At 43.9% G+C, this 22,626-nt stretch overlaps 1 protein-coding gene across 4 annotated transcripts in view; it reads right to left on the reverse strand.

Annotated features, from left to right (window-relative positions):
* The window catches only part of MTCL1 (microtubule crosslinking factor 1), a 128,944-nt gene that overhangs the window by 95,690 nt on the left and 10,628 nt on the right, over positions 1-22,626 (reverse strand). For all 4 annotated transcript variants that reach the window (XM_042961516.1, XM_042961515.1, XM_042961513.1 and 1 more), the window contains exons 2-3: positions 22,271-22,495; positions 20,708-20,866 (exon numbers count right to left, since the gene is read on the reverse strand). In XM_042961516.1, coding sequence (XP_042817450.1) covers positions 20,708-20,866; positions 22,271-22,495 — 384 coding nt within the window. The remainder of the gene's footprint in view (positions 1-20,707; positions 20,867-22,270; positions 22,496-22,626) is intronic.

Raw genomic sequence — 22,626 nt, forward strand, 5'->3', positions numbered from 1 at the left:
AATACTGATATCACACAAATTGGAATATAAAGCAAAGGCATGAGCAGGGATGAATAATATATTTCATAATAGGAAAAGAACAATCTACCAAGTCATAATAGTCATGAATTTTTATGCAGCTAATAATAAAGCAGAGACCACTTCCCCCAAACAAAGTCACCTTCTTTATTTTACTTAAATGGCCCCCAAAAGCAACAGACAAGAAAGCCAGCCCACTGGTCAGAGGGCCCCACTGGTCGGATGGGCCATGTCCCGGATTTAGCAGCAGTTTCTAACCTGCAGGTGGTGATGGAGCCCTGAGTGGTCCCGATTCTCGGGCAGTTCTCAAGGCATCAAGGGCCGTTTTCCTCCTCAGTGTGTTACGGGACTCAAATCCAATCAATTTCTTCAGAGCTTAGAGGATGACGAAGGGGATTCAAATTCAGGGAGACACCCCCAAGGCCAGCTGCCCTGAGTTAGGCACCTGGGTGGTGTCTTCAATGACTTCTGCTCAATTCACCTGCTGTCAATTAAGTTCTGAAGACAGCTCCCCTGTCAGCCAGCTCAGGCCACCAGGGCCATCGCATCTGCCTCACGCTGCTGGGCACCTTTCTTTGTCCATGCTCCAGAAGCCGTCTAAATCAGCCGCAGTCTTTTTTTTTTTTAAGTTTATTTATTTATTTTGAGGGGGGAGGGGCAGAGAGAGAGAGAGAGAGAGAGAGAGAGAGAGAGAATCCCAAGCAGGCGTTTTGCTGTCAGTGCAGAGCCTGACATGGGGCTCAAACCCATGAACCGTGAGATCATGATCTGAGCCAAAGTCAGATGCTTAACCAACCGAGCCATCCAGGTGCCCCCTAAACCTGCCGCAGTCTTTAAATACAGGCAGAAATGACATTACTATAGGCCACTTCTTACTGCTTTCTTGAAACATAACCTTAAAACTCATTAACTTTAAACTTCCCTGTCTGTTTAAACTCTTTACTACTGAATGTCAAAACAGAGCCTAGTGCAAGAACTAAACAAAACTCTTTATAATGAATGCCAACTACCTTACTAAGTTTAGTTTCATCTCTTTGTTGTTTTTAAGAAAGTAAAGGAGAAACTTGTGTGTGAACGTCTGGCCTCCCAAGACTTTTCTGCCTTGCTGGAGAGAATATGAAGGGCAGTATTCAGTACAGGTCATAGGACTATTCTAAAAAGGTGCTAAAAGAAAGTCTTCCTTGGGGCACCTGGGCGGCTCAGTCGGTTAAGCGTCCAACTTTGGCTCAGGTCATGATCTCACCGTTTGTGGGTTCAAGCCCCGCATCGGGCTCTCTGCTGACAGCTTAGAGCCTGGAGCCTACCTCAAATTCTGTGTCTCCCTCTCTCTCTGCTCCTCCCCCGCTCATCCTCTGTGTCTCTCTCTGTCCTCCAAAAAGAAAAAAAGAAAAAAAATTTTTTTAAAGAAAGAAAGTCTTCCTTAGTCTTACAGGAATGTTTTTAAATCCCCCTTCATGTTTCTTTAGGTACCTAACTCAAGTGGAAAGTAATTTGGGCACGAGACATAATAGTGCTTATCCAAGGGAATTAAAAAATATATATGTGGGGGCGCCTGGGTGGCTCAGTCGGTTAAGCGTCTGACTTCAGCTCAGGTCATGAACTCACGGTTCGTGAGTTCAAGCCCCGCGTCGGCTCTGTGCTGACAGCTCAGAGCCTGGAGCCTGCTTCGGATTCTGTGTCTCTCTCTCTCTGTTCCTCTCCTACTTGCACTCTCTTCCTCTCTCAAAATTAATAAAGATAAAAAAATTTTAAAAAATATGTACCTTCCATATTCTACTGATTTTAAGATACACATTTTAGCATTTTAACATCTCTGAACTCAGGTTTCATGCTTTGATCTATGGCATGCAATGTCTTAATTTAAGTGGCAGCATGTTTTATTTGCTTTTAATGTTACACGTTTTCATCAATGACGGTGGCATGTGGTTTGTCAATGGAAATGGCTATTCCCAGACTGATTCTGTGACACAGGGTTAAAAAGTGAGGTGGATTCCATCCTTTATCTTCTTTCTTTATTTTGCATGTACAGAGCCTTAAGATGTAACAGTGGGCATGTTTCTGCGTTTCCCACACAAGCCCCCACTTCTCTTCTGGAAAGGGAAAGGCGTTTTGATTAAAAAAAAAAAAGTATTTGCTCTGTCTCTTATAAAGTCAATGTTACCCTTTGGTGTGAGGTTGGGTCTGCCATTTACAAGTTGTGTGACCTTGTAAATTACTTAACAAGTAATTTACTTAAAACATCACAAGTTACTTAACATCACTGAGGCTCCATTTTCCCCAGTGAAAATGGGTCTGCCCCGCCCACGCACAGTTCGCACAGTTCACCGGTTAAGGTCAGAAGGAGGTAAGGTTCTCGGAGCACCGAGCGCTCTGTCTGGCACCCAGGCAACCCAGGGCTGGGAGAGGTCCTCTCATCTGTCCTGTTGCAGTGGCTCTATACGCCAGCTTCTCCCCACTGCCTGAAGCAGAGTGAGCTCCCCGGGGCTAGCAAACCCCCCTTCACCTCTTCCTGCCATCTCCTGCCAACACGTTCTAACACCCGCCAGGGCAGGTGAATAAAACAAAATCCCAGCACTGAAGTGGCTTGGTTTCAGAGGCCCAGGCGAGGCTCAGAGGCTGATGGGAGGCCGGCAGGAGGAAGGGAGAGAGAAACTGAGACAGGAACACAGCCGCATTCTAATGAGGGCTGCAGTCCCAGCGCCGCCCTGGAGTAACAGAGCCACACGCAATCAACACAACCTGAGGCACTCGAAAGGGGTGCTCTCTGGGTGAGTGAAAGGGGAACACGATAGAAGAGGGGAAAAAGCCACACCGGGGGTGGCGAGAGGGGCAGGTTAAAACAAACCGCAGACAGACTAAGGCCACGGTCACACACGCGCTAGAATCTGGCCTCCGACCTGTTTTAGGAAAACTGTAATTAATGGACAGGAAGCCACACGGTCACTGCCCTTTACAACTTCTGCGGTCACAAACATACAGCGTGAGGCTGTGAGTTGGCTACCTCACTAGAGCAATTACACGCTGTAGCTCAACTGTCCGAGGCCCCAGGTTTGATGGAAAGAGGTCGCTGCAAGGCCTCATCTTCTCAAAATGCCTCTTCTGGAAAGCTCTTACTTTACCCTTCTTAACCTTCCAACCCGCAGCACCTCTCCTCTGTGGGAAATAATTAGCCGTGATTACGGAGATGCTTCAGACACACCATGGTAATGACCACGGCGGATCTCAAAATCACCCGGGAAATTTTAAAAAACACGGATGCCTGGGTCTCACTCCCAGAGGTGGTGATGTAACTGGCCTGGGTGTCGCCTGGGCATCAGGATTCTTAAAAGCCCCCCAGGGATTCTGCTGTGCAGCCAGGGTGGGGCGTCACGGGGATAAAGAGTTCGGCCTCTGCACACACTGGTGAAAGGGACCTTTCACTACCTAATAAAAGCAGTGGTGCAAGACGTACCTTGTCAGAACCTGCCCTGAGCACTGCTGCTCTCTAATCCTCCTGCAAAGAAAAGACCCACATGTCTACATGATCATTTCAAAGGGCACCTCTGAAGAGGTCTTGCAAGCAGTAGAGAGCAAAGGCAGATACGCAATGCCCACCTCCGACCCTTCTCTTCACAGAGTTAGAAAACACAGGCCAGCCCGCCCTCCAGAAAACAGAGGAGTTCACCGAGCTCTGGACTTCTAGGACTTGAAGCCAGATAGAGGAAGAAGAGAGACAAGAGAGCTTTCCTAAGGTGCTAGAACAAAACTTGTACAGCCCCCTCCCAATCCTGCCAAACAAATCCTTCTTTTAGGGGAAAGCACCTGATACTGTGGTAATGGCCAAATGTATCCACATCATGATTACTCACCGGGGTCAATCACGACTCTTCCTCTGAAGCTCCCGGGGAGGAGGCGGGAGGGGGGAGTTGGAGGGAGAGGTGTCCTGCTTAGTTTTTCATTTGCTTATCTCTCTAGGTAGTGCTCCACTGGGGGAGATTTTGGCCCCCCTCCTAAGGGCATTTGGCAATGCCCATAGACATTGTCACAAATGGGAGAGGGGCTGTTCCTTGCATCTAGTAGAGAGAGGCCAGGAATGCTGTGAATCATCTTGCAATGCACAGGCCAGTGCCCCACTACAAAGAATTACCCGACCCAGAATGTCCATAGTACTGAGGCTTAAGAAACCCGAGTGATTTCAATGTGTGGGCCTTCTACGATGGTTGTTTGACATCTGGGTCGCATCACTTAGGTGACCCCATGAGTAATCTCGCTTAAAAATAAATCCAAACCCAAACCAAAAATCTTAACACAAGGAAACCCTGGGAAACAAACATAAAACTCCCAGCATTGCTTCAAAATTGAAAAGCAAAAGAGTGGCCTGGCCCAGCCCCTACATGGGATGGGTTAGCCAGTGGGAAAACTGTCTTCAGTTGACAAAAGAGAACCTTCTGCAAATAGGAGTATTTAAAGCTCTTGATCGTCAAAAGTGTTTTAAACACACACATTAGACCAAAACAGAAAGGCGACTGTTGCATACAATGACATCATCTTTAAATCCTACTTTTCTTATGATTTACAAATATAATAAATGGAAGATTCTCAAAAATTATTTTGTTTCACTCATTTGTGAGAAAAGTTGTTATTAAGGCCCATGAATAAACACAGGCCATCAAGCATTTGGGAGCCTCTTCACATCCCTACTGTGTGGTCACTGAACCAACCACAGAGAAATGCCCGGTGCCCTGACGCCCCACCACTGGCTTCCCCGAACTGCCCTCCTGCTCACTCCACACCTCTGGCCAGAGAGACGAATCCGTGTGTGATGGGACAAGGGTCTACTCCAACTCTTCAGAATCAAGTACATGGGGGCGCCTGGGTGGCTCAGTCTGTTAAAGTCCCTGACTCTTGATTTCAGCTCAGGTCATGATCTCACGGTCATGGGATCGAGCCTCACATCAGGCTACTCACTGGGCATGAAGCCTGCTGAGGATTTTCTCTCTCTCTCCCTCTGTCCCTCTCCCCCAGTCGTTCTCTCTCAGAGAGAAAGAGAGAAAAGGAATAAACACAAATATGCTTGATATAAATAAACATTGCTTTGCCTGGGCAATCAGCTCCCATCAGCATCCAAAAGTGAACAGCAACCAAACTCAACTGCCAACCACCTGATGAACGCACCCCCGTTTTCTCCATGCCCTCCTTCTAGTACAATTACTGTGGGTCATGGGAAAGAGCACCTGCGACGTTGGGGAAAAAATGAGAACCCAACCATCCCAAATGAATGTTCTTTCAGTAAAAGGATGAACCAACCTGCACAAATAAACCATGAGGAAAAGTGCCCTGGGAATGGTTAGGGTCTCTCCTTTCTCTGAGGCTCATCAGAGGTCAGACGATGAGGTCAGAAATTCAAATTGAATTCTGAAAATTCAAAATGAATTCAAAATTCAAAATTCTGAAATTCAAAATGAATTCAGAAATTCACCGCTTGATCAATTGCTCAATAGCAAGACATCCTGTATGCTTGTGTAACGATACAGAAGTATACCTTGGTGTCTCTTCAATGCTGAGTAATTTTTGATTCCTAGGGGGAAGAATGAAAACTGCTTATCTGGCTCATAATCATAGCACTCAACATATGATGACTCTCACTTGAGTCAGAGAAACACCCAGAAAGTACACTCAGGAAATAGATAATACCATGCAGGATTTCTAAGCACTCCTATTTCTCTGACTTTGACTCTGCATTTGAAGACAAGTTACCTAAATTGTATCGCATCAGTGACATGGCTTCTAGCATATGTCTGACAGACTGAAGTATCAAATGTAAATTTTGAAAAGAGAAGTATTTTTTTATTTACTCCCAAAGCACACTTGATGCATTTAACATTCTAGTGAAGTCTAAAACAGAAATATGTGCTCTGTCTATATTTTGATTACTTTTGAAGACAAGCAATGTGAACACAGTGTCTCTTTCACTGCAATTCACAAGTTCCAGCCTACTGTTCACACAGCAGCGGGCAGCGTGTTTCAGCGGCACACCCCGCATTATAAAAGAGTCCCGTATGCCAAGAAAGGTTCTATTGAGGGTAGGGGAGAAATAGCTGGGTCTCAGATCTCTGGGGGAAGTGACTGTGGCCTGCAGACCAAAGGCTGGTCACGCAGACAGCATCGCTGCTTCTGATGTGGCCATCCCAAAGGGGCCATCCTCTGCTTGAAAGACCATCTGAGCATTGCCCACAGTGCCTGTGAGTGACAATGCTGCAGTAACAGCTACAGAAGAGCCCACCCAGCTCACAGGGGACAGCTGGGTGTGGCAGGACCCCAGTGGTGGACACCCTGAGCCTGTCTGAATACACAGGAAGCTAACCAACAGAAGCTTTCCTCATCACTAACCAGACAGGGTGATATCATGACCCACACACAGTCACTGTCAAAATACTTGACCTAGAGTGCAATTACTGGTTTGTATTAACTATCCTGAAGTAATCATTTACAGACTCAGAAATTCCTCACCAGGAGATCTGCAAATATGGTGTGGCTCTTTCTCAAGAAGAAATAGAGATGATGAAACTTTCACTCATTCAACAAATATTTACTGAATGCTTGATAAGGGTCGGGATGTGCAGACACACATATGTATCCCATAAGGCAGAGATGTAGGTGTTCTGAAGTGCCACTGAGGGACCCAACGAGACTCTCAACGAGACTCTCAAACTGGGGCAGACATTGTACAGGGAAAGCACTTTCAAGATCTATACCGCTATGTAATCAAGGCTTTATTAGCAGAGATCAGTGGGACAGAACAGAGAACCCAGAAACAGACCTACACAGATATGTCCAACTGAGTTTTGACAAGGTGCAAAGTAATTCAGTGGAGGAAAAATAACCTTTTCAACAAATGGTGCTGGGCAATTAGACATCATAGGCACAAAAATGAGCTTCACCTAAGTTTCATGCCATATCCCAAGTGAATTCAAAATGGGGCTATGGATTTAAATTTAAATGTAAAACATAAAACCATAAAACATTCCAAAAGCTAGGAGAAAATATTCAAAACCTAGGGCTAGGCAAAGAGCATTTAGAATTGATACCATAAAAGGAAATATTTATAAATTGAACTTCATCAAAATTAAAAACGTATGCCAGGAGGGAGAAAGACCCCACTGAATGGATAAAAGGCTCAGAGTGAGAGAATATTTGCAGACCATATCTAAAATACAGAACAAACTCTGAAAACTCAACACCAGTCTAAAAAAGGAACAGTAAAATAAACAAGCAATCCAATTAGAAAATGGGCAAAAAAACATAAAGAGACTTTTCACCAAAGAGGAAATACAGATGGCAAAGGTCACGTAAAACTATGTCCAACATCATCAGCCATTAGGGAAATGCACATTAAAACCACAACGAGGGGCGTGCCTGGCAGGCTCAGTAGGAAGACTGTGGGAATCTTGATCTTGGGATTCTAAGTTTGAGCCCCACATTGGGTGTACAGAAGACTTAAAAATAAAATCTTAAAAATAATAATAATAAAATAAAACCACCATGAGAGATCACCTATCAGAATGACTAAAGTAAAAAAACAGTGACAACACCAAACGCGGGTGGGGATGACAAGAAACTGGAGAACTCATTCATTGCTGGTGGCAATGTTAGATGGGACAGCCCCTCCGGAAAACAGTTTGGCACTTTCTTAAGAAAACGAAATATGTGGGACACCTGGGGGGCTCAGTCAATTAAGCCTCTGACTTCTCAGCTCATGATCTCACAGTTCATGTGTTCGAGCCCTGAAATCAAGTTCTCTGCTGTCAGCACAGAACCCACTTCAGATCCTCTGCCTCCCTCCTCTCTGCCTCTCTCCCACTCTTACACACTCTCTCTCTGAAAAATAAACATTAAAAAAAAGCAAAGGAAATATGCAAATACTGTACAACCCAGGAAATGAGCCCCCTCAGGCAATTATTCCAGAGAAATGAAGACTTATGTTCCCACAAAAACCTGCACACAAATGTTCACGATAATTTGATTCACAAAAGCCCCAAACGAGAAACAACCTGGGTGTCCTGCATCTAGCAAACGGGTAAATGCCAGAACACCTTCATATACTACCAGGCAGTGAAAGGGCACCAACAAAGGCCATGTGCAACAACCCGGATGAACCTTTGGAGAACACTGCAGAGTGAGAAAAGCCAGTCCCAAGAGGTTAATCACCAAACGATTCCATGTATGTAACAGTCTTGAAATGACAAAATTTTGGAAAGGGAGAACACAGCAGCTGCCAGGGATGACAGATGGGGGTGGGGACAGGAGAGAAGTGGGCATGGCCCTAAATGGTCAAGGTGAGGGATCCTTGTGATGGAACTGTTCCACAGCTTGACTGAATCAGTATCGCCATCCTGGTTATGATACTAGACTAGACTTTACCACTGGAGAAAACTGGGTAAAGGATACACGGGACCCCTCTGCATTATTTCTTATAACTGCCTGCGAACCTACAAGTCTCCAAACTAAAACTTCAATTAAAAAAAAAAATACTATACTAGGGGAGCCTGGGTGGCTCAGTCAGTTAAGCGTCCGACTTCAGCTCAGGTCATGATCTCACGGTTCATGAGTTCGAGCCCCTCGATGGGCTCTGTGCTGACAGCTTGGAGTCTGGAGCCTGCTTCAGATTCTGTGTCTCCCTCTCTCTCTGCCCCTCCCCCACTCATGCTCGGTCTGTCTGTCTCTCTCTCTCAAAAATAAATAAACATTAAAAAAAAATACCATACTGGGGGTGCCTGAGTGGCTCAGTTGGTTAAGCATCCAACTTTGGCTCAGGTCATGGTCTCATCATGTGGTTTCAAGCCCCATGGCGGGTTATGTACTGACAGCTCAGAGCCTTCGAGCCTGATTCGGATTCTGTCTCTCCTTCACTCTCTGCCTCTCCCCCGCTCACACTCTGTCTGTTTCTCCCTCTCTCTCAAAAATAAACAAGTATTAAAAAATTTTTTTAAATACTATACTAAGACCTATATGAACTATGTTTCCAATTCCATATGAAAAATGAGCTCTACCTCTGGGAGTTAGCATGACAGAAACTTTCTCCCTCTGCTTTTCAAACTTTCTCTAGCAACCGTGTGATGGTTTGATCACATGAGAATGTTCAGAGGTCAGGAGTGTTGCAGGAGGCTTCAAGGAGGAGATGGCATTTCTGGGGGACTCTTAAAGATCGGGCAGCATTTCAACAGGGAGAAGAGGCATCCTGGCACAGTCCTGGGGGAAGAATGGCAGGCACCTCCAAGCTGGATGGGAGGGGGAGGGGCCTGGGGGGCTCCCATGGGAGCAAGTGGTAGGGCAGGTTGGGAGGCCTGTGCTCACTCTCTTCAAAGACAAGTTCTGCTCTCCTTCTTCCTATAATTTTCTCAGCAGAGATGAAAGAAGCAGCTTCATAAATACTTCTAAAAGTAGAAATTAATTTTATACAGAAGCCTTAATGGGTCAAAGAAAGACACGGGTGCCCTTCCTTCACCAACCCACCAGAGCAGCTTTCCTCCAGCAGCTTCCCCTGAAGACCCCGGTCAAGCTGGCCCCACAAGCGCTCGCCTCCCACTCCGACCTGGGGAGCCGCCTCTTCCTTCTGGGGCTGTAGAGAAGGGAGGAGGCGGGTCTAGAGCTGAGGAAAGAGGGAGCGGGAAAGAGTTGCTGTGAGTCGGGGAGACCTGGGGTAGCCGCCATTCATAACCCACCCAGACCTCGGTTTCCTCGTGTAGGTGATAGGAAGGCTGGCCCACTCATCTCCGGGATTCTTCTGGCTCCGACATTCAGTAGGCCTGAGGTCCCCAGGCCTGGCTCTGGCCACGCGTGCCTTCACACCTGATCACAAGAGAGCCGTCAAATTCAGTCACTCCTTCCACCGCCCTTCCTTTGTCCTCACCACCATTTTCTTTTCCTCCAACGTAACAGCCACACCACGTGGAAGTAACACAGTCCTCTGCCATAAAACTTAACAAACTAACTTAACCTAAGAAATGAAAGCATTTCGAAAACTCAAACCTGGGCAAGCCCCACCTCCCTGCCGGCCCCTCCAGCACAGCGCACCAGCAAGAGGCAGCAAACGAGCCTGCCCCGTGCACGTCCTGAGGCCTGCCAAGGCCCAAACGAGACCACGCCCAAGGAAGAGAGCGTAAGGACCGCTGTCAAGTGGGTCCTTCTAGAAGATCTTAAGATGAGCCCTTCTTGATGTGGACAAGAAATGGCTCCAAGTGACCATGAGTGGCCAGAAGAGACTGTAACGGGCTCTCCCTCTGCCTTTCCAGCAAGTGTGCGAAATCAGCCATTAGCACGATTTGTGGTTGTTGAACGGAACACACACACCCTCTTTCTTCCCAGACACCAAAACTGTTCCATTTACAGCTTAAGCACTCACAATTATTTATGCCAAATCTTCCTGCAGCTGCTGCCCTGTTCCTAATCCTCCCCAGCCTCTGAACTCTGGATTTCCCGGCCCGGTGTTTACTCCCTTGGTTGACATGGCTCTATCCTAATCCCATCCCTGCCTCCTGGTCTCATCAGAACGTGCAAACGACCATTTCCCTCCAGACTCCTGTGCAGACATTGCATGTATGAGTACACGCACACACACAGGTACATACATTTGCACATGTGCATATGCACACACACACACACACACCAGACTCTACTCATGCTTTAGTGTTTGGGAAGAAGACTTAACCAGACACCCTGATTCTTCCCGCTCCCGCCATCATCCCATCTCACCTCATTATTAACTTAACAGGCCAGCTAACTGGGATATCATTCAGGGCACTGCAGTTCTCCCCGCCTCCTATTCTCCAGTTAGAGTCACCCTGCCCCCTTAACTCATGAAACCAGCAAATGGAACCAGATGCTACTTTTTTCCTTCTGAGGTGTCTTGGAGAGCCTGCCAAGCTAACACACAGAATGCCTGCCTGTATCCCACGCCCTGCCGGCCCTGCCGTCCACTGCTGACGGGGCCGGGAGCGAGGCCCTGACTGACTGCACAGCAGCTGCCAACAACTTGGTCAGTGTCCAAGGAGAGGCCCTGGCATGGGGACTCTGCCCAAAGATGCTTTACACTGGCTCACTTAAGCATATCTTTTTCTTATAAGGAGGACCATAAAGTCTGGAAACACAGATAATGTTTTATTAAACTATAGTGTAATAGCAATAAACCATTTATTATGTTTGTACACCAATGTTTCCAGACTTTTCAGCTGCCTGATAGTTTGAATGTGATGACACACAGAGAAAACTCCTCGCCCACTGGTTGAGAAGAAAGCAGAAAGACTGACTGAGTCTTTTCAGGCTGCTGTAACACAAATATTACGGACTGGGTGGCTTAAAGAACAAATCCTTATCTCTGATCCAATTCTGATGGCTGGGTAACCTAAGACTATGGTGCTGGTATGATAGGAAAGGATAGGATAAAATAGAGAGGGAAAGGTTAGGATCCGAGGTCCCTGGGTGGGGAAAAACACGTATTTTGGAACAATGCTGGGAACTTCTGACCACAGCAAAGTCCCTTGGGTGTAAGGTTACTCTTAAGACTGTAATCACGGGGCGCCTGGGTGGTGCAGTCGGTTAAGCGTCCGACTTCAGCCAGGTCACGATCTCGCGGTCCGTGAGTTCGAGCCCCGCGTCAGGCTCTGTCTGGGCTGATGGCTCAGAGCCTGGAGCCTGTTTCCGATTCTGTGTCTCCCTCTCTCTGCCCCTCCCCCGTTCATGCTCTGTCTCTCTCTGTCCCAAAAATAAATAAAAAACGTTGGAGAAAAAAAAAAAAAAAAAAGACTGAAATCACCTACCTCCCTCCCCTCAGGTTCCCCTCAGTAATTTGACTAAAGACCTAACTAAAAATAAGAAGTAGACCATAAAGTGTATGACCCACAAGGAAAGGCAGGCATGGCCATAGACCACCCCTCCTAACAATGGAAATGAGCCAATCAGGAATGGATAACCCTGCACCTGGAGCCATCAAGCCAAAAAGGGTGGAACTTGAGAAGGAACAAGGGGGAAGCGGGGTGGGGACCAGAATCTTATAAAACAAAGTCCCTTGCCTGTAGTCTGCTGGCATTCACTTTCGAATGTCCCCTCTCTGTAAAGAGAGCTCTCCTACTATTCTTCCTTTCTAATCTTCTACTCTAATAAACTTTTGCCTGCTGCTCATTTTGTGTCCACCTCTTCATTCTTCGAAGTGGTGAGACAACGAACCCTAGGTATTGAGGTAAAAAATCCTACAACGCTGGCAGATTGGGGTCTAGTGAGAACCCACTTCCTGGTTCACAGCCAGCCATCTTCTCACTGTGTCCTCATGTGTAGAAGAGGCAAGGGAACTCTGGGATATCTTAGATAAGGGTACTGATCTCATCTACAAGGGCTCCAACCTTCATAAATCAGTCACCTCCCAAAGGATTCACCTCCTCATTCCATCTTATTGGGAATTAGGATTTAACATATAAATTGGCAGGGGGGTGGGGACAAAAACATTCAGTCCCTGTCAGATACCTACAGAGAATACAGTAAGTAGAAGCCATGATGTAGCTGAATCCATGAGAAAAAAAAAAAAAAAAAAGAAAACCAGGGCAAATGGGAACTGATGAGTAGCAAGGTGGAAGGAAATGAACCAAGAGGCGGGGACAAAAGTGCTGAGTCATTGAGTCATGAACTGGAAGACCACTGGGGTTACTTGTGGCACTTGAGAGCTGCTACTGGAAAGCTTCCGCTGAACCCTGAAGGATCACATCCTGTTTTGGCAACACAGCACACTGAACTATCACGAGCCCTTCCCCCCCAAAACAGCTAGAAATGCTAAAGAAAACATAAAAAGCAGAAATTTATAGACAGTTGACTCACATATACACAAAAGGAAAATTCCCTAGTGTCAGAAATGCATAAGGGATTAGGGGGTGGAGGGCAGGAGGGACTGATGGAAGTTATCACACCCAGAAATAAGCCCTCAAAGCCAAGGGTGTAAGAAGATTCTTCAATTAATGCGCCCAGACAACCCACTGAAGTAAACTAAAAATCACTCAGTGAGGGTGAGAGCAATAAGATTCTGCTTAGGACACTGGGTGGTGAAAAAAATAATCTCCTTTTAAGTATAAAAATCTTTAGATGTCTGCCACATACAAGTCTGATATCCATTTGACACAACGCATTTGGCACACAAGTCCACAAGTCCCAAATTAACAATTATATTTGGACCAATAATACTACTGAGGCATCTGGAAAAGACTGATGCAAAATCTCATTGGAAAGCATGTCAACAAACTTCAGGGAATTCCCACTAAGTAGAGCTCATAAAAAAAAAAAAATCCACTTTAGGGGTGCCTGGGTGGCTTAGTTGGTTAAGCCTCTGACTTCAGTGCAGGACATGATCTCACAGTTTGTGGGTTTGAGCCCTGCGTTGGGCTCTGTGCTGACAGCTCAGAGCCTGGAGCCTGCTTCTGATTCTGTGTCTCCCTCTCTCTCTGCTCCTCCCATGCTCATGCTCTGTCTCTCTCTCTGTCTCTCAATAACAAAATAAAACGTTAAAAAAAAAATCCACTTTAAAGAGAGAAGTAGATCTGACAAACATCAAGAATTTAAGACAATGGAACAAACTGAAAGAGGCTATGACTTTAAAATGTTTCAAAATTTAAAGAAGAAATAAGAGAAGATGAGGAAAAAAGAAATTTATGAAACAGAACAAGCTAAATTTTAAAAATACTAATAATGAAAAGGAGACTCACTGAAATGAAAACTTAGTAGATGATGGGTCACCTAGGTGGCTCAGTCGGTTAAGCATCCGACTTTGGCTCAAGTCATGATTTCACTGTTGGTGAGTTCCAGCCCAGTGTTGGGCTCTGTGGTGACAGCTTGGAGCCTGGAGCCTGCTTCAGATTCTGTGTCTCCCTCTCTCTCTGCCCCTTCCCCACTCGTGCTCTGTCTCTGTCTCTCATAAATGAATAAAAAACATTAAAAAATTTTTTAAAAACTTAGTGGATTAATAAAACAAATTATTTTGTAAAGAAGATAATTTGTAACTTGACAAGAAATGAAAAAATTATTCAAAATATAGCACAGAGAAGTAAGATCTAAAAAAACAAACAAGGACAGTTAGGCAAGATGGAATATAGAATAAGAATGATCAACAGAAGTTCCCACATGAGACTAACAGGAATTCTGGAAGTAATATAGAGAACAAAGAAGAAACACTATTGAAAATTATTCAAAGACAGAACTTTCCAGATTTCATTAAAGACATAAACAGACTGATAATGAGTATTTCATAAAATATAAAAATAAATCTAGATACATCTGATTGAAACTACAGAACACCAAACATAAAAAGAAAAGCATAAAAGTAACCAGGAAGTAAAGACAGACCATCTACAAAAATGAGAATTATCTGACAGCACCCCTCTTGATAGCAAAATAGAGCCAGAAGATAATGAAAATACTATCTTCAAAGTGTTAAAATCCTATGCCTGACTAAATATCTTTCAAGGCTGGGGATGACATAAAAAAATTTTTAGAAGATACCATTAACCGAAAGAAAACTACTCAAGGATATGTTAATAGATCAATAAGAAGAAAAGTGAACTCAGAAGGAAGGAAGGAAGGAAGGAAGGAAGGAAGGAAGGAAGGAAGGAAGGAAGGAAGGAGTAACACTCAAAAAGCAATGATGACACAGTGGAAAATGTGTAAATAAATCTAAATAAGGATTAACTATTACATTAGCCAACTTATGGGGAAATGGTTTCAAAAAGATGAAACTATAATGATACTATAATAATAGTATGAAATATAGGAGTTGATTGAGTTGAAGCTTTTATTTAAAAAAAAAATTTTTTTTAACGTTTTATTTATTTTTGAGACAGAGAGAGACAGAGCATGAATGGAGGAGGGGCAGAGAGAGAGGGAGACACAGAATCGGAAGCAGGCTCCAGGCTCTGAGCCATCAGCCCAGAGCCCGATGCGGGGCTCAAACTCATGGACCGCGAGATCGTGACCTGAGCGGAAGTCGGACGCTTAACCGACTGAGCCACCCAGGTGCCCCGAGTTGAAGCTTTTCTAAGATGCCTACATTATTCAGGAGAAGAATGGAGGTAATGATTAGTTTTAGATGTTAAGTCAAACATGCATGTTAAATATGTAAGAGTAATTATTCAAATAATACAATGTACAAATTCTTAAGCAAGAGACATGAGAATTAAAAAAAAAATCAATCAATCAAAATCAACATTAAAAAAACAGAAAAAACAAAAAAAGGCATGGAGTTTAAGAGCATAAGATACAGTGATAAAAATAAATTCAAACACATCAGTGACCACAATAAATGTAAATGGATTAAATTCACATTTTTAAAGAAGATATTATCAGATTACATTTTTAAAAAGACAGCTATAGACCATTCACAAGAAATACATCTAAATCATAATGCCATAGAAAAATAGAAACTAATGGAAATCACCAAAAAGCTGTACTAGGCAAATACTGACCAAAAAAAATATGGTATACATGATAAAAGCAAAGTAGTCTTTATAATAAAAAAATAAAGGAATACATTAGAATAAAGAGATCATTATCAAATGATAAAGGGAACAATTCATCATCAAAAACAGTTCTAAACTTATGCATTTATATTCAAAATATGCAAGCAAAATTTGACAGATTACAAGAAGAAAACTTAAATACAAAATTATAACAGGTGATTTTAACATACTTTTTATCCTAAATAGATATATTTAGCAGACAAAACTGTAAAGGATATAAAATTTTTGAACAACGCAATTAACAAACCATCTAATAAAATTTTTCCAAATTGCAGCAATCCACTAATGGACTGTAAATTAAACTTGTAACCACCATTTAAAAAACAGAACTGAATAGAATTGAAAGTATCAAAATGGATCCCATATGGCAAAGATAAGCATTATTTTGTGAAACCTTTATGTTTGTGTTTTTGGATGATGATACAAAATGTACTACTTGCTGTGAGTTATAAAGTTTGAGTCTTCAAGCTAATGGATTTAAAGTCTTTGCCCCAAAATTGGAGCTTACCCTTTCCTCTCAAGCACTCGAGACCTATTCACAAAATCTGAACCGTTTACTAGGCACAAAAGAAATCGCAACCAAACCCAGAGAATCAATATCATATCCTGAATGGTACTGAAAGATGTCCCATGAGAGCAATCTGACTGCTAGTTAGTTCTCTGTGGCTTCATTCAACAATCCCTAGGGTGGAAGACTAAAAGAGGCAAAGGCAGTCCAAAGATACAAACTTCCAGTTATAAAATAAATAAGTTATGGGATGTATTGTCCTGCAGAATGACCATAGTTAACAATACTGCATATTTGAAAATTGCTAAGAGAGTAGATCTTGGAAGTTCTCATCACAGGAAAAAAAATTTTATACATGTGTTTAGTAATGAATGTTATCACCAGTTATTTTGGTGATCACTTTGTAATATACACAAATATTGAACCATCATGTTATATACCTGAAACTAATGTCATGTTTTAGGTCAATAAACCTATACCTTATACCTCAGGTATACCTTATACCTTATACCTTGGGTATACCTTATACCTTATACCCAATAAACTTATACCTCAATAAGAAAAAAAAAATCCTCATTGCCTGGAATGATCTAGAACATGTCCCTGTCCCTTGCAAGTGCCAACTAACTTGGCCAGTTATTACTGTGTCTAACATATAATAACATATAACAAGTATTCAAAAATTTTTGGTAGAATGAAATACTGTTCAGAGGAAGCACTTGGGCAATCTTTAAGAAGCTGAAACCAAGCTAAGATTAACTACTTTCAGCCTGTTGAGATGTTCCACCATAGAGTTGAGTACTAGAAGAAATATACTCTCCAAAAAGGCAAAAATGTTTCGGGCTTGCACAAGTGGAGGAGTATATGGGTGTTGGGTGCACAGACCATGATGTGAATAAGCACAAGGAAGCAGGAGAGCAAACTAGCTAACCAGAAGGGGCAATTCCTCATGGTTTCACATTGCCAACCCTCTTTTTTTTTCAATATATGAAATTTATTGTCAAATTGGTTTCCATACAACACCCAGTGCTCATCCCAAAAGGTGCCCTCCTCAATACCCATCACCCACCCTCCCTCCCACCCCCCATCAACCCTCAGTTTGTTCTCAGTTTTGCCAACCCTCTTTAATCATCTTATCTATCAATGGAGAGAGTGACTTTTCTAGGACCCACTCTGTTAGTTCAAAAGGGACCAAAGGGCACAGATTCTTCTCACCATGCTCTGCTGCCTTTTATTTCACTCCAGGGTTTACAGCAGTGGAGTGGGAAAACCAGCTGAGAGACAGGGATGGTCCCCAGCAGGAAGGGTCCTCTGTGTCACGCTAAAGAGTCACACTGTCAGATTTAAGGGAATGTAGAAGATAAAACAGAGAAGGGAGAAACTGAAGTACCTGCCTTTAATGTGTTGATTGCATAGGGTCAGCCCTCAAACAGTCACTTGAGAGAAGACCAAAGCATGGATAGAACAGAGGGTCTAAAAATTTCCCTAAGACAGCAAAAGCAGAACAGCAGAGCCTGAAGCACAAAACAGGTGATCTCAATGTGCGCAGTAAGAGAGGTTTAAGGAGAAGTGCCATTGCTTAAGCCCGAGTGACTAACAGGACGGTGGCACCGTTAGTACAAATGGGAAAGATGGAGGAGATTCACGTGGGGATGAGGGTGGCAAGTCTGTTTCTGGATACTCTGAGTTTGAAGTGCGAGGAGCAATCCATCATGGGGAAGTCCCCCAGGCAGCTGAAAAGGCAGTCTGAAGCTTTAGAGAGAAGCCTCAGCAGCAGCCCCAGAGCAGAAGGGGCACAGAGATGAGCTATTTCATTGTTCTCTGAGGTTGAGGGAGGCGGGGGCGGGGGGAGGACACAGTCCTCTGCAACTACTTCTGTCACGTAGGGATGCGTGAAACGCACGAACTCTCCTTGCTTTTTCCAGAATGTGATTTATCCATTTATGAAATTTCGGAGGTGAGATTTACTCACCTCCGATGAGTAAAATAGTATCCTCGCCGGGGAGCAAAGCTCATGGCGTATTCTTTTCTGGCATCGGTAAAAAGAACCCATTCCTGGAGACCACAGCTGGCACTTTGCAGTACATACCTCCTCTACCACCTCTGAACCTTGGATCGCCTGGTCCCATCGTTCACCACCTCCAGTACAGTCTTCCGCACCTACCCTCCTCAGACTCCTGTCAGTTCTTACAGTTCGTTTAGAAGCCTGGTGGAAATATGCAGTCGTACCAGGCTGACTGCACCTTGGAGGTAAAATACCGATGGCATTCCAATCGAGCAATCTCTGTGAGTAATTTTAACCCACAGTGGAAGGGACAGGCTGGCCCTGTCACCTCCTCTGCATACATCCAGCCTGAGCCAACATCACGGTCTCTGAAGATCCTTGCCTCACCCTTGCCTGGCTTTGAACGTCAGCAATCATTTCTTCTCCCTCAGGAGCTATTTGTGACCTGATGCCAAGTCCTGGGCAAATCCACTGACGTGTGCAAGAGCAGCTTTGTTTGCTTTAAATATATTTATTTCCTCATTTATGGGTATATGTAACTTATATACTTATAGGTAAGCAGACACACATGTAAAATTTATAAAATATATTCCTAAGATATTTTCTATACCCTCAAGGTAAGGCTCAAACTGGAAATTTTGGGAAAAGAAACCATTATGGCAAACCTTCCGGCAAACTTAGGTCAAAGGAGAAAGAAAGGGGGTGCCTGGGTGACTCAGTCAGCTGAGCATCTGCCTCTTGGACTCTCGATTTCAGCTCAGGTCATTATCTCATGGTTTGTGGGATCAAGTCCGTCATCAGGCTCTGCACCGACAGCGTGGAGTTTGCTTGGGATTCTCTCTCTCTCTCTCTCTCTCTCTCTCTGTCCCCTTCTACCCCTCCGCTGCTCACATGTGCACTCTCTCTCAAAAATAAATAAACTTGTGGGGCGCCTGGGTGGCGCAGTTGGTTAAGCGTCCGACTTCAGCCAGGTCACGATCTCGCAGTCCGTGAGTTCGAGCCCCGCGTCAGGCTCTGGGCTGATGGCTCGGAGCCTGGAGCCTGTTTCCGATTCTGTGTCTCCCTCTCTCTCTGCCCCTCCCCCGTTCATGCTCTGTCTCTCTCTGTCCCAAAAATAAATAAAAAACGTTGAAAAAAAAAATAAATAAACTTGAAAAAAAAGAAAAAGTAGAAAGAAAGAAGTAAATTACTAGTAGAGGTAAAAAGACCCACAAGGAGAGGAGAAATTCCCCCAGTCACAGGGGTAAGTGTATGTGAAAGTTAAGGAGCAAGGGTTACCCATGAAGAAAGAACATTCTCAGACTCTACCTCCTCCGCTGTGAAGCTCACTGTGTCCCTAGGCAAGCTGTGGTCACCACAGCTCCACGTTTTTGCCCTTCATTCACTCCCCCACCCTGTGATTCCCTGATGCCACCACCGCCTAAGTGCCAGGCACTGTTCTAGGCACAGGGACCCCACAGTGAACTACCCAGACAAATCCTCTTCCCACACAGCTTAAGTTCTGGAGGCACATTAGTGAAGGCAACAAAGAAATAAAACCCGTGGCATTTTCAGACAAGTGCTGACAACATACAAGTAATTGACCAAAATCCATAATGTGTCAGATGGGAAGACGGATCAGGACGGCCAGGGCGGAGGCAGGGGCAACTTGAATATGCAAGTGTGGAGGGGAAGGTGGCTGAGGTGAGATGTCAGCAGAGACCTCAAGGTGAGGGACTGAGTCCCAGGGGTATGGATCCCTGGAAAAAGAATGTTGGCTACCATCCCTCACTCCCAGACTCAAGGAACAGCAGGGCACCTGACTGGCTGTGAGGGGATGGGGGCGGGGAAGTAGAAATATCCACATGTCAAGTTGAACCGTAAACATCTCGGTAACAGAGGCTGTGCTGCCATAATCCTAGCTGCATCCCCAGGGCCTGGTACAGAGACTGAATTAAGTGTGGGCAGACGCATGCCTGGATGGATGAGGAATGATTTTGTGGACTTCCTTATAATGGAAGCCAACAACAAAACAGGATTTGCAGTACTGTATGCAAAGGAAATACACACACACACACACACACACACACACACACTCATTTTCTAGATCGCTGTGCGAGAATACATTCACTCCCTAAAATAAAAAGAAAAGAAAAACCTATACTTAAATCATATTGGCTGAATAATAGCTATAGGGGGCATACACCTATTATCTGTTTACATAGGTTTAGTAGAGAACCATAACATATTTTCCAGCTCATTGGAAAAGAAGACTCAAGAAAAAAGCTACTGCTTAATTTTGTATTCTAGTAATAATATACTCCATTTGGGCCCATAAGAGGAATTAATGGCCAGCTCATCTGAATGGAAATTATAAAAAAAAAAAAATAGCTTTAGACCACGGTTCACCAAGTCTTTTCTGTAGCGGGCCAGACAGCAAATATTTCAGGCTTTGCAAACAACATATTGTCTTTGTCACAGTCTTCCCTGCTTTGTTGGGTTTATTTTTGTGTGGTTGTTGTTGTTTTATAAGGCTATGAAAAATGTAAAAACCATTCTTAGTTTCTGGGCCATACTAATAAACCATAGTTCACCAAATGGGACACCTGGAGTCCCAAAACCCCCAACAGTTAAACCCAAGAAAGAAATCCCCATACATTTTGGGATTACCTCTTTCAGTCTCTCCAGCTCATTTTGGAGGGCCTGCTTGGATATTTCCACTTCAATCATCTGCTGTCGGAGACTTTCGTTTTCATCTTCAGCTTTCGCACGCTTTTCCTCCACGGTTTCAAGTTCGTGGTGCAATCTAACAGATACATCTTTGGCTACCTGTATCAACCAACAGAGATAGTCATCAGAACGGGAAGCTTTCTGCGTGCTACAGGCACATTCGAACAACTTTTGAGGCAGAATCATTACGTGATATGATATCACAGTAAAGGGCAAAGACCCTGGCAATATTAACAAGCCTCTCTTTAAAGGAGGAGGTATTAGTTTCAAACATGAAATCCACATTATGAGCAAGGATACAACCTTTTTATCTGGATTAAAAGGCTACTGTGAATAGCCCTACCTCCTTACAGAGTATCACCAAGAATGCCAGTTCTGCCCAGGCACACATGCTTTAATGATAAATTAGAAACAATAATAACAATAACAATAATCAACCAACCAACCAACCAATCAATAGTTCTGTTCCCTAAGATAATACTAAACCCACCTGCTTTAAAAAAAAAAAATCAAAATAATCCTGTAAAATGATATGGTCAAGTTTTAAATTGTCTACAGTAGTAAAATATCTGAATGTTAGAAGCAGTTAAACATTTTTAACCTTCTAAAAGGAAACAAGGAAAGATTTTGCAAAAGAAATATAAATCACCCTTACATCCCACTGAATGACATTTTGCTAGGGGTTTATAGATTTGATAGAATTACAAAGATTCTTTTCCTGTTATCATAATGAAAGGCGAAATGAGATTTCATAAGTGCTCCCATAATGAGGAGGACATTATGCATTATTCACCTCTTGATAAATGATTTGATAATCACGGCACAGGAGAAGCCACGCTACCCATGGAGAGAGCAAATGGTAGAAAGTCTGGAATTTCTTCACCTCATTCCCACTTCTGCCAGTGCTTCTCAAAAACACCTTAGACAATTAGCTTTAGACGATTAGTTATGATCCTCTCTCTCCTTCGGTGAAATCAAACCTCTACACCTGGGTTATGGTCATTTCAGGTTTCTGCATTCTAGAAACTTAAGTAACAATAAAAATGTTAAGTGATTATAGTCAACCTTTATGAGTGGCCTTTGACCATCACTGAATTGATAACCAATAGATTTTTTAAATATTCCAAATTTTAAGAAGGCGTTTCTGAATAATTCTACACAACTGTCAGGCTAAGTGGCAGATATCAATTCTTTCATTTTTTTTTTTTAATCGTAGATCCCTTACTATGACTTCTTTCCCTTACGTTTTGAGATTCCAGTCCATATGGCAGGTTTAAATCTTGGCCTGTCAAAGCCATATGACTACACATACCCTATAAGCCATAAGGGGAAGGAAGAATGTTTATGCTGGAATCTGTTGAGAGAGCAACACCACCGGAACATCAGGACCCTGTGTGAGTGGGGCCGAGGGCTGCAGTCTCAGATCTGTGATCCTGCCCCTCCCCTACCCCTGCAGCCCTTTCTGGGAATAAGCCGCCCTTCAACCCTGATCAGCTCACTCACCTTTAAATCCTGCTCCAGACTCCGGATGAGCTCGCCATCCACCTGACCAGTCTCAGCCACTTTCAGACTCTTCTGCTCTGCTTTCCTGAGGCGGTACTGCAGGATTCGGCAGTTTTTATTAGCACGGTCCAGCTCTCGCCGAAGCTCCTGCAGCTGGTAAACATCTTCCTCTAGGTAACTGTCTCTCATCTCTTCCATCTCAGCACGGAGTTCGTCCAATTCATCCTACACAAGCCAGATGGAGTTGACTCATAAGCCACCAGAAAAAGGATGGTGTCTCCTGCGTCCCCCTGCTCAGCAATACTAAATATTAACCACCTGTACACTCACCCACCGGCTTATGGCCACACCTGTGT

The sequence above is a fragment of the Panthera tigris genome, chromosome D3 (genome assembly GCF_018350195.1).
Source record: "Panthera tigris isolate Pti1 chromosome D3, P.tigris_Pti1_mat1.1, whole genome shotgun sequence".
NCBI lineage: Eukaryota > Metazoa > Chordata > Mammalia > Carnivora > Felidae > Panthera > Panthera tigris.